At 47.1% G+C, this 12,908-nt stretch overlaps 1 protein-coding gene across 1 annotated transcript in view; it reads left to right on the forward strand.

Moving 5' to 3' along the window:
* Positions 1 to 12,908, forward strand: part of Slc13a3 (solute carrier family 13 member 3) — a 68,000-nt gene that overhangs the window by 36,620 nt on the left and 18,472 nt on the right. Inside the window, exons 5-9 of the mRNA XM_051186209.1 lie at positions 2,788 to 2,967; positions 6,252 to 6,377; positions 9,517 to 9,612; positions 10,582 to 10,686; positions 12,219 to 12,316. Coding sequence (XP_051042166.1) covers positions 2,788 to 2,967; positions 6,252 to 6,377; positions 9,517 to 9,612; positions 10,582 to 10,686; positions 12,219 to 12,316 — 605 coding nt within the window. The remainder of the gene's footprint in view (positions 1 to 2,787; positions 2,968 to 6,251; positions 6,378 to 9,516; positions 9,613 to 10,581; positions 10,687 to 12,218; positions 12,317 to 12,908) is intronic.

Genomic DNA, 12,908 nt, shown 5'->3' on the forward strand with positions numbered 1-12,908 from the left:
TTTAACAAAAATAATCTCAACTTTGTATCATATACAAAAAACTCAAAGCCATTGTAAAATATTGAAAACTAATAGCTGCTTTTTTGGTTTAAAAATAGATTCAAATAATTTATTTTTTTTAATCTTGTTTCTATATCCCTCCTGTTTTCTTTTCAGGATAGGTTCAATAATCTACCCTTATATACTATCATATATATCCCTTTCTTTTTTCTTTTCAAAACAAGAACTCTGAATCTAATCTCCTTTGTTTAGCTTTTTTTCTTGACCATTACCAATAACAACTTGTAACCAATGCCCCCTAAACAACAACAAATATCAAGTTCTCTCCAGCTGGTCCAGGGTCCAGGTTTCTTCCCTTTACCACTGTGGCCTATGTGAGGCCATGCTTTTTAAAAAAAATAACCAGTAGCCAGTTGTAGAAACACACACACACACACACACACACACTTGTAATTACAGCCCCTTGGAGACTGAGGAAGGATGGAGAGTTGGAGGCTAGCCTGTGCTATATAGCAAGACACCTTCAAAACTTTTTTTTTTTTTTTTTAGCTTTCTGCGACAGGGTTTCTTTATAGCTTTGGAGCCTGTCCTGGAACTCTCTCTGTAGACCAGGCTGGCCTCGAACTCACAGAGATCCACCTGCCTTTGCCTCCCAAGTGCTGGGATTAAAGGCATGCACCACCACCACTCCACTCACTATCTCAAAACTTTTAATTATATCAGACTAAAAGGCAACCATGGGTGGCTGGAGAGATGACTCAGTGGTTAAGAGCACTGGCTGCACTTCCAGAGGACCTGGGTTCAATTCCCAGCAACTATCTGTAACTCCAGTTTCTGGGTATTTGACACCTTCACACCAATGCACATAAATAAATAAATTTATTTAAATGTATTTATTTAATATATTTAAATAAAAGGCAGCCATGGGGCTGGGGAGGTAGCTGTCAGTAAAGTGTCTCATAAACACTAAGATGAGTTTGATTCCAGAATCTGTGTAGGAAGGAAAGAAGGAAGGAAGGAAATGTCAAGCATGGTGGCCACAGCAGACACACATGCAGATATAGGCACACATGAACATACAAACAAGCATGCATACATGGGCACATTCACTGTCCATTCTCCTGAGTCCCTCCTTTCAAAAGAGAAGCAACAAGACCCTCATCCTTGGAGTTAGCCTTCTGCCCATTCCATGGTTGCCTCTCTCTCTCTCTCTTTCTCGTGTGAGTGTGTGTGTGTGTGTGTGTGTGTGTGTGTGTGTGTGTGTTCACAGCTACAGTACACATGTGAAGGTCAGAGGACAGCTGGATGGCCTCCCAGGACTCAGATCTCTCCTTCCACCATGTGGGTCCAAGGGATCAAACTCAGATCCTCTTGAAATCAATCAATTTTACTTTTTTTTTTTAAAATAAAATTTCAAATTGCACAGGGGTGATTACCTCACTGTCATTCTAGTATTAGAGACCATACCCAGGGCTTTATACATGTTAGGCAAGCCTGTTGAACCATGCAATTTCTTTTCTAGAATCTTTGTTCCTTTGTCCTTTTCCTGACTTATTGAAGAATAACTGACAAACATCAAGATGTTTTAAGACACATGTATGCACTGAACTGATTGCTTTAGTCAGGATGGTCATCATACCCCCCACCTCAGGTCCTGTGTATGCAATTCCTGACTTTAGCCACATATAAACACTCTATAGCAGCCAGAGAAGGAAGCAGCCCCTTTAAGGGATGGGAGGTAGCTCAGTCTGTAAAGTGCTTCTCATGCAAGCCTGATGATCTGAGTTCAAATCCCCAGAATCCAAGTAATTAAAAACTAGTCATGGTGGAGCACACCTATCACCCCAGAACTGGGGAGTGGAGACAAGATAACTCCTGATGCTAACTTGTGATCCAGTCCAGTTAAATCCAGGCCCTCAATTCTGAGACAGGGGGTTCTCAATGTATAGAACTCACACTCAGGATCCTCTAGCCTCAGCCTCCAAAGCACTGGAATCGCATGCCATGCTACCTCTGGCTTCTTCATAGTCTCTCTGCTTCACTCTTTCCCAAAACTGTACAAGGAAAACAACACAGACAATTCAAAGAAGAAATAAAAGTGGGTGAAAAAGGAAAGAAACGGAAGAAGACTGTATATTCCACTGGAGACCAGAATATGTGTACATCCATCCACGAGACATAGTTTCACACGAATATTCTCATGACAAAAGCCTGGGCAACGACATCAGCTGCCCCTATCTGATTCCTGATACAGACACTTATCTCAACAGATGCCTCTCAAGTCACCCATTTAATTACATCCTTAAATTTTAGTTTTGTCTGAGTTTGTGTGCATGTATGCACGAGTGTGCACACGTGCATGAGTGTGGAGGCCAGAGAACACTAGCAGAAGTCTGTTCTCTCCTTCTACCATGTAAGTTCCTGGGGCCTTTTCCTGCTGAGCCATCTCACTGGTCCTGAAATGACCCATTTTAACAGCTGTATAGACATCCCATCCAGAAAGAGGCTCAGCTCGGCATGTATCTGATCCTCCTTGGATGAGCACTTAGGTTGCTTTGGGGTGAAATGACATTTAATGCTGTGGTGCACCCTGCTACCAACCGCAATGCTTATCCCATTGTTTCCTTCGGGTAAATTCTTTGAACAGAGTATCTGAGCTGAAGGCTTTCAGGGTCTGTGACAGTTTGGACTCTAGAAAGAGCCTTGACACAGCAAGCAGAGCATCAGGGGCTGGCTCCCCCGGGGGCCGGGGCTTCTGACTGCCTCTCTCTGTATCCTTTCCCACAGAGGCCACCCCGAAGAGACAGAGGCCCCACTGGAGCTACCTGTTGATTCCAAGGAGGAGGAATATCGCAGAAACATCTGGAAGGGCTTCCTCATCTCCATCCCCTACTCAGCCAGTATCGGGGGCACCGCCACCCTCACAGGCACAGCCCCCAACCTCATCCTGCTTGGCCAGCTCAAGAGGTAAGTGTGGGGCTGGGGAGATGGCTCACTGGGCAAAGTGTTGGCTGTGCAAGTATGAGGACCCAAGTTAGGATCCCCAGAACCCACTTAAAAGTGAGTGATTATACATGCCTATAATCGAGCTCTGGGGAGGCAGAGACAGATCCCTGGGGATTCATTCACTGGCCAGCCAGTATAGTTGAGACCATGAGCTCCAGGTTCATTGAGGTGGAGAGTGAATGAGGGGTTTCCAAATGTGCGTGTGTGCACACACACACACACACACATACACATGAGAGAGAGAGAGACTTAGATGCAGTGATGCAGTGTACCCTGTGGGCCAAGGGTTTGTCCTTCTCTTCCTCCCCTTATTTCCCAGCAAAGGATGGATATCAAGTGACTCTCTTGGCCTAGCTCTGGGGACACAGAAACACCCAGCATCATCAAATCTCCATTTTGGGGGAGTCTCCATTCTGGGGAAAAAGACAGGCAATGGGCAAAGAGCAAATGAACGCTAGGTGGCATGGCTTGGCTTCTCTTCTAATGTTCTGGGAGGGTCAGAGGTTAAAGGTCATCCTCATGGAGTTTGAGATCAGCCTGGGCTGCTTGAGACCCTGTCTCAAAAACACACAAAAGGCAAATGTTTGTGTGCTATGCAAGGCATAAAAAGAAAATGAGGCAGGGGGATGGTAGTGACAAGGCCAGGCCCCATTCTGACATGTCAGTCAGGACACCTGCTTTCTGACAGGCCATCTGAAAAGAGCCCTAGAGGGAGAGTGGGCTCTGGAGGCTGGAAGAGCTTTTCCGGAAGAGCAGAGGCTCTGAGGTGACTGCTCCTGGGAGTCTCAGGGAGCTGCAAGGCCGGGGAGAGTGGCTGGGGATGCCCCGGCAGACCAAGGCCGGAAGATCACTGTAGCTCACAACTTAGACACTAGCAAGACATCGTCCCCAAAACAAACAAGCAAATGGTTTCTGAAAAGAATGGGGGAGGGGAGAGGGTCACAAGCATAGCATGGGAACCCCAGCATCCAGCTTCCCAAGAAGTAAGATAGTGAGACCCTGAGAGACAGGATGTTAAACTCAGCTCCTAGCTGGAGGGTTGGCCCAAGGCAAGGATGAGCCTGGAGGAGACTTCCAGCTCTGAGCCACCTCCTGCAGGCGAGTCCTGCTGCCAGCAGATAGGGTGTCTATGTACTTACTGATCCCAGACCTGAGAAGAGGAGAGCAAGGCTTCCCCCGCGCCACCCCCCCCCTGCTTGACTTTACTCTAATAGCTCAGTCTCTGCCTTGTAAACCTTATTTTAAGATTCTCTGTGATTTTCAGATCCCAGGATTCTGAGAACAGACTTTTGCACAAACTCTAGGCATCCTTCCATCTCCCTGATTGGCACTAGGCTGGGCCTCCTGTTTTCTGTCAGCAACCAAACAGCCTGAAGCTAAGATAGTCCTTCTTCAGGTCTGGGGTGACCTGGGCTTAGCCTTCTGCTTCTTGCTTTCCCATTGGGTGTTTGGTATTGGGGGTGGGTCTGTGGGGCCCCTCCTTAGAGACAGAAAGGAAGCCTTGGGCTCTGGGTTGCTTCAGGGTCTAGTTGGGCAGTGAGGAATAAGAAGGCTGAATGGTGGTGGCACACGCCTTTAATCCCAGCACTTGGGAGGCAGAGGCTGGAGGATCTCTGTGAGTTCGAGGCCAACCTGGTCTACAGAGTGAGTTCCAGGACAGCCAAGGCTGTTACACAGAGAAACCCTGTCTCAAAAAACCAAATCAAACAAACAAAACAACAACAACAAAGAAAGAAAGAAGGGGATGGATGATATTTAGGGCTTTCTGCTGTGACACAGGAGCAGGTCTGGGCTCCAGCCTGGAAAGGGAAAGCAGGGGAAGCTCTGGGGCTTCACCATGTTGAACAACAGCTCCCACTGACTTTAGTAAAACATGTGGGTCTTTGGGAAGGAGGAAGGGCATAGAGGTGTTCTTAATAGGTCGCTGGGGTGGGTCCAGCATGGGACTGTTAGATCCTCAGCACCGAGTAAAAATACAGATGTAGACACCTGCCATCTGGCACTGGGAAGCAGAGACAGGGGAGTCCCTCAGGCTCAGTGAGCCCCCACAGGAACCTGGCAGACTGGAATGGCTGTGGTGACCTAGTTGCTCTTTGTACAAACACATTTTACTTGTTTATTCTGGTGACAAGATGAAACACACATACACACTATAAAGTCTAGAAAATACAGAAAAATGTAAAATTTGGAATACCTTCGATCCACTGAGAGCAGGCTTCCTTCTAGTCTTTTCTACGAGTATATGCATACTATATATTTCTATTTAATACTTTTTTGTCATACTGTTGGTGCACTTTTATAACCTGATATTTATCACAAAATGTTACAGAAAACATACATTCTAAAGACTAGAAATGATACTATCGGGTATTATACTTAATCTATTATGGACATTTTTAATTACGTTCCTTTCAGTATTATTTTGATATTAGGAATTCGTGCAACTTGCCCCATATTTGCTAATATATTAATATATTTTTAACTATTGCACTTTTTCATCTGCCTGATTGCAAGGCATATATTTTTTTATTATAGAAAATCAGATAAAGAAAACCAAGAATGAAATCCTCTCAGGGTTCCACTCTTGTCTTTTGTTCATTTGTCAGACAATGACTATACATGTTTTGTTCCATTGTTTATTTATTTATAGATGGTAGTTACATGTCCATATTCTTTCATCCAATGCATTTTATAACATATTTCCTTTCCAATCTAATACCATATTTTTGTTTGTTTTCATTTTTGTTTGTGATAGGGTGTCACTATGTAGCTCTGGCTGACCAGGAGTTCACAATTTACACCAGGCTGGCCTTGAACTCACAGATATCCGCCCACCTCTGCCTCCCTAATATTAGGATTAAAGACATGTGTCACCTGGTCTTGCCCAAGATATGGTGTGTTAGCTGTCAGATTCACAAGAAACATTTGAAGGAGATGCCAGCACTTAGACACCACATAAAACAAGTGAAGCTCGCATTTGGGCTGTGTGTGCTGCCTGGTGAATGGTGACCAGGACCTGGAGTTTGTCAGGGTGGCAGCTTGTCACTGTCTGGCACACAGGACACTGTGATTCCATTGAGTCAGAACCCAGCGTCCCATAGAAGGAAAGGTGCCTTCTGTTGAGGGGGAGGAGTCTTCTCTTCCTGTGCTCCCAGGATCTACACCTCTGCCCTGACCCTCTGCAGAATCCTGCCTAGCCTGATGGTTCTGTCTGATGGCTGCCTTCCCTTTCCTTTGTTCTCCAGTTTCTTTCCACAGTGTGATGTGGTGAATTTTGGCTCCTGGTTCATCTTCGCCTTCCCTCTCATGCTGCTGTTCCTGCTAGCTGGCTGGCTCTGGATCTCCTTCCTCTATGGTGGAATAAGCTGGAGGTATGTGGGATCATCTTCTAGAAGGAGGATGGAAAAGTCCAAGCTTCCCTGCCGGGCCCAATCATTGCCCTTTGAACAAAAAGGTGACTCTGGCTTCCAGGATGGCTTGGACCAGCGATGGTGTTGAACCAAGATGTAAAACCTGTGATCTTCTCTCATGTTTATCCTTGTGGATTCGTATGACGACACCAGTGTGTATGTGTGTGTGCGTGTGTGTGTGTGCGTGTGTGTTTGGGGTACATGCATTTTCACACGTGTGTTGAGGCTTGAAGACCTTAGGTGTCATTCTTCAGGAGCCGTTGATCCTTTCTATTTTCTTTTGGTTTTGGTTTTCTTTTCTCCTTTTCTTTTTTTTTTTTAAGACAGGTACTCACTAGTTGGCCTGGCTGACCAGGCTGACCTAGAACTCAGAGATCTGCCTACCTCTGCCTCCTGAGGGCTGGGATTAAAAGTGCGGTGTAAGGAGTAAGGTTTTTCCGCCTGCTGCTGGTCTTATCCCGCCGCCGCTGCACCAGCCCCAATTAACACACTGAGACTCTGTTTTTGATATAATGCTGTTGACCAGGTACTAGTTTCTTATCGGCTAGCTCTGTCTTAAGTATTAATCCATTTCTATTCACCTCCATGTGGTCTTACCGGAGAGTGGGGGCCGGTGGTTCTGTTCTCTCCTGTCTCTCCACGCTGACTCCTCTTTCCTCCTTGTCTCCTAGTCCCTCCTATCTTCCTTTCCTATTGGCCAACAGTGCTTTATTCATTAACCAGTATGAGAAACATATTTACAGAATGACATCTCCCATCAGTGCGGTGCCAGCCATCACGCCTGGCTGGGTGTTTTTGTTAATATGTGTGTTCCATTTGACTGGACAACGCATACTTATGGCTCAAAAAATCAAAACAACAGTAAGTGGAGAGTGGTGGTTATCTCTTCAGTCCATTTCCCAGGTGATTCTAGATTCTGTCAGATTAACCATCCCAACCCCGCCTTTGTCAACTTGACACCAAACACATTGATTTTAAGCTGTAACCTTCTACCTTTTGCCCCATAGGCTTGTGATCATATAATAACACAAAACACATCCAGACAACTTTAAAGTCCCCACAATCATTAACAGTCCTAACACCTGAAAAGTCCAAAGTGTCCTCACACTTACATATGTGCATCATGGAATCCCACATATAATCTACCAAATTCAAAGTGGACACTGGGACAAAGCCAAGTACAACTAAACCAAACCCAAACTACAACGCAGCAAGGCAAACACCAAACCCTGAAGCTCCGAGCCTGGTACCTGGGACTCATGCTGCAATATTCTGGGCTACAAATGGCTGGGGCAGCCCTAATCCTCCAGCCCTGCCACACAGCTCCTTTCTTAGGACAGCTCCACCCTGTGGGAGATGTCCTGTAGTCTTGTCATCTCCGGCATCCCTAAATCTCCATCACAACTTAGGCTTCACCTTCACAGCTTTACGCTGTGACCTCTCAGGGCCTCTTTGCAGGAAGTCTAACCCTGCCACACATCACCAGGCCTCAGCTCGGTCATGAACCCCCTACCCCAAGGCTTGCATCTCTCATCTCTTCCAAACAAGATCCATACAAACGGTGCTGCCAAGTTCTGCTGCCAGCTGGAGATGTATGGAGCCTTCCCCCTTGGAGCACAGTTGTGTCAGTCCCTGTGCTGTGTGCCGATCTTCTGAGGTAGTTAGTTGTCCTTAAGGAGCAGTAGACACTCCCTGGCTTAGGCTATCATCTTCCATGGTGCAGCTGTTGTTACCAAATAGAGCTGCTTTCTCAAGACTAATCAGAATACACTCCTGTCCTGAAATTTCCTCTACTGAACACATTAGTCCATCATCTCTCAATCCAATGTCTCTTGCCTGAAACATCCAAACAGCCCCTATTCCGGGTGCTGATGGAGTCCTTGCTCCCCCTCTGAACCCATCTACATTTCTGTTAGCATTCTTGTCTTTCAAGCTCTCACCAGAATGGCTCATTAAACTCATCTTTCAGCATCTGAAGGCTTTTGTAGCCCAGGGCTCCAAAACTTTTCCGCACTCTTCACATAAACCAGTTCCAAAGGCCTAAGCACCACATGGTCAGGATTAATCCCAGCAAAGTCCTCCCTGCTCCATGCCCGTCTCCTCTGAAGGTCAGGTGGAAGCAATTTAAGGGAAAAGGAGTTTATTTTACCTCACAGTTCAAGGGCACAGTCCACCATGGTGGGGAGGTCAAGACAGGAAGCACTTAGAGCAGCAGGTCACACCATAGCCACATGCAGCAAGCAGAGAGTGATGCCTGTGTGCTGAGCTGCTCACTTCGGATCTTATGCAGTCCAGAATTCCCTGGCCAGGGAATCATCCAACCCACAGTTAAGAGTATCTTCCCACCTCAGTTAATATAAGACAGTTTCTCACAGGCATGGCCAAACAGGAACCATCATGTAGGAAGAACCTAGACAAAGCAAGCAAGCAAACAAACAAACAAACGAGATAAATACTTTACAGCGCACAATTTCATCTGATTCCAGAACTCTCAATCCATTGACCTCCACATCTGTCACAGTGACCGAATAGCCCCCCTCTCCATGCCAGTCTGAAACGTCTTCAGCATGGCCTGAATTCTCACTTGCAGTGGAGTCTAGTTCTGTTTTGTTCCAGTGACTTTTGGTTCATTCGTGTGTGTGTGTGTGTGTGTGTGTGTGTGTGTGTGTGTGTGTGTGTGTGTGTGTGTTTCACTCATGAAAGGATTTAAAGCCCAAGAATACAGCTAACCCTACTTCACGTGTTTAAAAGGCCAGCTGGAACGTAAATTTAGGAAGGAAAGCAGAGGCCAGGAGGTCAAGCATCATGCTGTCAGTTTTCAGAAGGCACTTCTACAGCTGGCCAGGGTGCAGTGGAGGTAGTTAAGAACCATCAAAATGGTTCAGCAGGTAAAGGCTGCCAGCCTGGGTTCAATACCCAGAACCCACATGGTAGGTAGGAAAGAACCAACCCCTGCAAGCCATCCTCTGACCTCCATGTGCATACCGGGACACTTGGAGACTCCCATATATACATAAATAAATAAACAAAAAGGTAATTTTGAAGTGTAAAGTAATCCCTTCTCTTTCCACCCCTCCTAACCTTTCCCTTTCCATCCCAGGGGCTGGAGGAAGAAGAAGTCTGAGATAAGAATTGATGCAGAGGACAAAGCTCGAGCTGTGATCCGAGAAGAGTTCCAGAACCTGGGGCCTATCAAGTACGAGCGAGTGTTGGGTTGTGAGTGAGCTGGTTCTTGAGTTCTCAGGGGATTTACCTCCAGTGTGACCCTCGCTGAGTCCCGGGTGTGCCTCGGGACCAATGGCAGAGAGTGGCGGTGACAGAGGGCAGAAGAGGGTCCCGCCTTGCCCTGGTGCTGGGTCAGACACCTTAGGGACCATTAAGCTCAGGCTGGACTTGGTTGGGCATCTTCCCTGTCTTATAAATACCCTTTTCCTTCTAGAACATGGGCTATCTGACACCACCTCCCAGAACTGTGTGCCTGTTCAGTGCATGTTTCCCATGTGATAAAAGCACGCATGCTTCAGCAAGCTCAAATTCAAGGACTGGTTTGCCCATTACTTCCTATGTGCCTTAAGACTCCATTCCTCACTCTGTGAACTAGATGCACTGCTAGCTTCTTCTCCCAGACTTGGGGAATCTGTCTTTTCAGCTCTGTGTCCCCCTTTCCTGTCTGGCCATGCCCCTCCCTGTGTATGCCCCTCTTGGAGTGCCTGTCACTTTCTGTGTATTTTTGTCAGTCTGTTTATATGACTGTTTCTCTGTGTCTTCTTCTCCCCACCCATATAGGATCCTATACATAGGATCTCTCTATCATGTAGTTCTGTCTATCCTGGAACTAAATGTAGACCAGGCTGGCCTTGAACTCAGAGACTTGCCTGCCCCTCTGCTTCCTGAATGCAAGGATTAAAAGTGTGCTCCATCACTCTTGGTTTGTCTCCCTTTTCTGCTTCTCTGTCTTTCTTTTGCTCTCTGTCTGTCTGTCTGAGTTTTCTGTAGGACCTTGGCCAATCCCCCTTAATAATAATAGAAGCCTTTGGGGACCCTGGCAGAGGTGAATGGCTTCCACCCTGCAGCTCTCATCCTGGGCTTCCCTGAGAGTGAATGGCCCCTTTCGGCTCCTGTCTGAACCCAGGATAATGAACATGGTTACATCTCTCCACCACAGGTTTGCCGAACAGGCCGTTTTTGTCTTGTTCTGTGCATTTGCCATCCTCCTCTTCTCCCGGGACCCGAAGTTCATCCCTGGCTGGGCCAGCCTCTTCCCCCCTGGGTGAGATTCTGCAGACCCACAAGGCAGGGCTTGGTGGGGGGGATTCTGTGGTGAGCGGTGTGGAGCTGGAGGGGCAGAAGTATCTCCAAGAAGAGGTAGGACAACTCTTGGTTTCTGGGGTGACAAATGCTCAGACAAAACGGGGTTAGAGGCCAAGCTCAGCTCAGCCTTTGTGAGCCGTGGGACTCGGTGTGCCATTTGTTCCTTTAGTCACTTATGGAGACTTTGTCATGTGCTAAGCATGGGGCTTAGCCATGGGCTCAGACTAGAGCAGGCACTAGACAATCAAGGGGCTGCAGCTTGGACTGGGTGCATTGAAAAAGTGAGTGGACTGCACTGTAAAACAATGCAGTGAGGCATTGACTGTGACTAGTTCCGGAAAGACCTCAAGACTGAAGCAGAGGCATGAGCAGACTCCACTGCTGGAGATGGTGGGAAGAAAGGACAGACGGACACTGTGTGGGAAGGGTGGATAAGCACCAAGGCACGTCTCCAAGGCACATCTCAGTCTGACCTGACAGCCTCATGTCTATCAAGCTCCCATGAGGGCGTGGTGAGAGTCCTTATGAGAGTGCAAGCAGGGTTTGGAGGAGCTGGGCTTGGCTGGTGTGGATGACTGTCTCTCTGGTGGTGAGCTGCCTATGCAACCCAAGCAGAAGTTAGACACAACACAATAGGGCTTTCCTTGGGGTTCAAGTTTAGGTGATTTATATTGCTTTATAGACCCCAATATCCCGTGCCTCTCAAATGCCCATCTTTGGAAAGTCCCTATTCCAGATCCTTAGATCAGGAGGGCAAGCTTTTGTTTGACAGCAGCAAAATGCCTATGGCATTCTAGGTAATGGCTTGGTTATTGGGGGTTTTGTTTTGGTTTTTGTTGTTTACTCTTTACTCTTTGGCTCTTTGGGGAGGCCTGCCACCGGCCTCACAAATAATCAGACACAGAGACTTTTTCTTGCTTACAAATGTCCAGCCTTAGCTTGGCTTGTTTCTTGCCATCTGTCTTTTGCCTCTAGGCTTTCCCCTTTATTTCTGTATACCTTTCTTTCTTACTTACTCTATTGCTGGTGTGTAACTGGGTACCTGGCCTCTGGAGTCCTCCTCTCCCCCTTTCACTCCCCCAATCTTCTCCTCCCAGATCTCTCCTATTTATTCTTCCTACCTGCTAGCCTCGCCTGTCCTTTCTCCTGCCTGGCTGCTGGCCATTCTGCTCTTCCTTAGACCACTCAGGTGTTTTAGACAGGCAAAGTAACCCAGCTTCACGATAAACAAAGAATGCAACACATCTTTGCATCATTAAAACAAATGTTCTGCAGCATAAACAAATGTAACACACCTTCAATTCCTATTCTACAACAGCTTGTGCCTACCTGGGTAGCCACATCATACCTGGGCACAATACAGGTGGTGGTCCCACAGGCTTCAGTGTCCCTTCTAGCAGACCTTTCCCCATCTGCAGATCCTCTTTCAAAGTCTGTCAGTCCATGGCCTGTCAGGAGCCAGGGTCATACGCTGCGGCCTTCTCCCTGCAGGTTTGTTTCCGATGCTGTCACCGGTGTGACCATTGTCATCATCCTGTTCTTCTTCCCATCCCAGAAGCCCTCACTCAAGTGGTGGTTTGACTTCAAAGGTAGGACAGTCACAGCGGGGGGCCTTGGGCTTGAGACCTGGTGAGGGCTTGGGACCAGGGAGCAGCTCTACAGCTCTGCTAACCACAAGGTCAGTGCACTTACATATCCGAGGGCTTGGGACTGCCCGGGTGAGATCCAGCAACTATATGTTGTTGTTTCGTTTCTTCCCCACAACTCATGAGCTAAGGATCCTTGTCAAGTTTTCAAATGGTTAGGAAGAAGTCAAAAGAAAAATATCTCCTGACATATGGCTGTTATATGAACTTCGGCTCCCAGGCTTTGAGTTTCCTCAGTAGATCTCGGAAGTTGTGTGGTTTTATGTGACAATGGCAATTTCATCTCTCAGGCCATGAAGCCAGCCATGTTTACTTTCGAGTATTTTATAGAAAGCTTTGCCTCAAGGTAGGAGCTGCAACTCAGATGTCTGAAGAGCCAGTAAGACAAACCTGAGCTTGGCTTAAACTGAATGGCCACTAGGGACGCAAACTGCTTTAAATATCCAGTTGAGGTGTTTAAACTTCAGGGTCTCTCTCCCCTCAGGGTCTCCCTCCTCTCCCTCCCCTCAGGGTCTCCCTCCCCTCAGGGTCTCCC

Source organism: Phodopus roborovskii, unplaced genomic scaffold (assembly GCF_943737965.1).
Source record: "Phodopus roborovskii unplaced genomic scaffold, PHOROB, whole genome shotgun sequence".
NCBI lineage: Eukaryota > Metazoa > Chordata > Mammalia > Rodentia > Cricetidae > Phodopus > Phodopus roborovskii.